At 66.7% G+C, this 3,058-nt stretch overlaps 1 protein-coding gene across 1 annotated transcript; it reads left to right on the forward strand.

Moving 5' to 3' along the window:
• Positions 1-787: 787 nt before the first annotated feature.
• LOC144218571 (NUT family member 2G-like) lies at positions 788-2,723 on the forward strand (the record flags this gene model as incomplete). The annotated part of the gene is made up of 3 exons (XM_077748491.1): positions 788-1,602; positions 2,076-2,204; positions 2,584-2,723. Coding segments are annotated over 3 exons (1,084 nt in total), but the record flags the coding sequence as incomplete, so codon positions are not given.
• Positions 2,724-3,058: the final 335 nt, after the last annotated feature.

Here is a 3,058-nt window from a genome sequence, read left to right on the forward strand (position 1 = left end):
CACGGGGCTCCTGCGAGGGTCCTCGGCGTCGTCGCTTCCGCCCGTTGGAGCTGCAAGGGGACCACAGAAGTCTGCGTTCCCGCAACCAGTCCCCCGTGACCCTCCTCCAGAGTCGCTGGACCCCCTCCCACCCCTGCTGCTCCCGCTGCGCGGCCCTAGGCTAGTCTTCTGCAGCCGTCGCGGGCTGTGAGTGACAGAAATCAGGGAACACAACGCCCGCCTCATGCTCTCCCAGGAGCAGAGCTGCTGAGGGGTGGCAGAACCCTGGCCCACGTTGTGTGTGGTTGTGGGTGTTACTAGATGGGGCTACATCAGGGCTTGGAGGGCGCGTTCACATGGAGAGAGATACTGCAAGTGATTGCTTTCGGTTAGGGCAAAAAGAAAGGGAGGGATTTATACTGAGCGTCAGGCCCTGGGGGGCTGAGCAGGGTAGGGGTCCGAATGGTTTACATGCTACGTGTTCACAAAGGCCCTTCAGGTGACTCGGAAGTACCTGGGGGCAGGTCCCGGGCTGCCAGGGAGCCTGCGGAGAGCATTTCCCACAAGGCACATGTCCACCCACCCCGTCGTCCGGGAGGACAGCCCATGAGGGTGGAGGGTCGTGCCTGGGATCCATGGGGTGGTTCCCAGAGTCAGCGCTGGCCAAGACGGCCTCTTGCAGGCAGGCAGGCCGTCTTGATGGAAGGGGCGAGGACAGTAATTCTCATCTGGAGGCCAGAGCATGGCAATCACTCCGGGACGCTGGCAAACTCCACCTTTTCCTGTAAACGTCCCTCTCGTGTTGCAGTTCACCACCCTGCTCCCCAGTGAGAAAAGGGGCCCCGGATCCGCTGTCCTGGCTGCCGATCCTCTGGCTCCATCCTGCTCTTTCCTTCTGTTCACAGCATCTGCAGTGCTGGGACCGCATGTGGCCCCGGACCCGGAGGCCTCCATGTCTTCTTTCTCGGCACAGCCCTTTCCCCCAGCTGCTGCTGGCCCCTCGCACTGGTCACCCTGGGGGCAGCACTCGCCGCCCCACGTGACCCCGCCATTCCCTCCTGGCAGCCCCACGGTGCTGCCCACTTTCCCCAGGACACCGTCGGTGGCAGGAGATGGCGGCCACGGCTCAGTGGGGACCGTGGCTTGCAATGTCATCGTGCAGGTCAGGTCAGAGCGGGGGCCCGCAGAGTCCCCCCAGACTCAGACCATCGTCCTGACCCAGGCCCCCGCTCACTGGAGTGCTCCAGGGTCCCTCTGTGGGGGTGCTGGGTGTCCCGCACCCCTGCTCCTGGCGACCTCAGCAGTGGAGACCAGTATGTCCACCCCGGCCGTCGGGGGCACCTGGGCCGGCAAGGGAGGCTCCACCCCAGGCGTTCGACCTCAGGCTCCACCGCGTGCGGTCCTGCTGAGCCCCATCGTGCCCCTGGTGACCGTCGGGCAACAGCCCCACGCAGCTCCCTGGCGGGGCAGCCCGGCCGGCGGCCCCACCAAGGCCGCGCCCGAGGACTGCTGCAGCCCCAGGAGTGTGTACGAGAACTTCCGGCGCTGGCAGCGCTTCAAGGACCTGGCCCGCAGTTACCTCCCGCAGAGCCCAGACGCGGAGGCCCTCTCCTGCTTCCTCATGTGAGTGGCCTCAGCCCCACGGCCCCGGCCAGGCCTCTGGGATGGACCCGGGGGAGGGGGAGTGTCGGGTGCGGAGAGGAGGCTGTGAGCAGGTCCCCGCTCTGGGAACGCACCTCTGGTGCAGGGCCTCTGGGGTCCCCCGGGGACACGGGGTGACGGGCCTCCCGCTGGGGACCGGCTCGTCGCCTGGCCCGTCACAGTCAGCATGATTATTATGGAATGCAGGCTCCTGGGGGAATGAGCTCCCTGATCCAGGTGCCGGTGGGTGGTCGGCCTGGAGCCCAGGGCCCGGGGCTGCATAGCGTGACGCAGGGACAGTGGTCGCCTGGAGGGCTGGTTTGCACAGCCAGACACCACGTGTCACCTGCCAGCACTCAGTCATGCTGGGCGGGGGACGCGTGCTCACTCCACATGTGGGGGTGGGGCAGCGTGGGGCCACCAGGCCGCAGTCGCCTGACCCCGCGGGCTTACAGCCCAGTGCTTCGGTCCCTGGCCCGCCTGAAGCCCACCATGACGCTGGAGGAGGGAGTGTGGAGGGCCGTGCTCGAGTGGCAGCACAGAAGCAACTTTGACCGGGTCATCTACTATGAGATGGCAGGAAAGTGAGTCAGGGTCCCGGTCGCAGGCTGGTGGGCGTGAGGCCGGGCTGAGCACAGGGCGGGCCGTGCAGGTGCTTGTCCCACAGGGTCCTCCTCACCTCCTGCCTGGGGCTTCAACCCCACTCTGATCGACACCCACCCCGGCCTCCACGTTAAGCTCTCGGCTTCCAGGGGGCTGGTGAACCGGTGACCCTGGGGAGGTGGGACCCTCTCTGTGGGTGGGGGCGCTGGGCCAGATCAGCCAGCCTGCCGCCTCCTGGGGTCCAGGGCCATGGCTGCCCCTCCCGGTCACCGCCCCTGCCAGGCCCTCCACCGGCCCCTCCGTTGCTGGGCTCCACGGCCTGGCCAGTCCTCAGTGTGGCCTGGGTCTCCTCACCCCCAGGTTCATGGAGTTTGAGGCTGAGGAGGAGATGCAGATTCAGAAGCTGCAGTGGGTGAGGGAGACCCAAGGCCCGCCTCCTCCGGCCCCACCCAAGCCTGAACCACGGGGGCTCCCAGCCCCGGAGGGGGGCCCGCAGCCAGGTACGACACCCTCATTCCCGAGGGCGCTGGTGCCTGAAGGCAGTGGGGCCTGAGGAAGGCTGCTGTGCCCACGTCCCGTCTTCTCCTTCCCACGAGCTGTGGTCTTTCAACCAGCCCAGCCACAGAGAGCCTGGGTTCTCTGCTGCCCTTTGTCACCGGGGGGCATTGACCTGGTCAGCCTGGTGACTACTCTCCCACCTCCCCATCAAGCGACCCAACACAAACTCTGCCTGGGGAGCAGGCCATGTGGGGAGACCCTTGGGGAGTCGGTGTGTCCTCCACTGCTCACACGAGACCCTATTAGATGCTCCTCTCCTCAGCTCCCCTCGCCCAGC

The sequence above is a fragment of the Crocuta crocuta genome, unplaced genomic scaffold (genome assembly GCF_008692635.1).
Source record: "Crocuta crocuta isolate KB4526 unplaced genomic scaffold, BGI_CrCroc_1.0 scaffold10077, whole genome shotgun sequence".
Classification (NCBI taxonomy): Eukaryota; Metazoa; Chordata; class Mammalia; order Carnivora; family Hyaenidae; genus Crocuta; species Crocuta crocuta.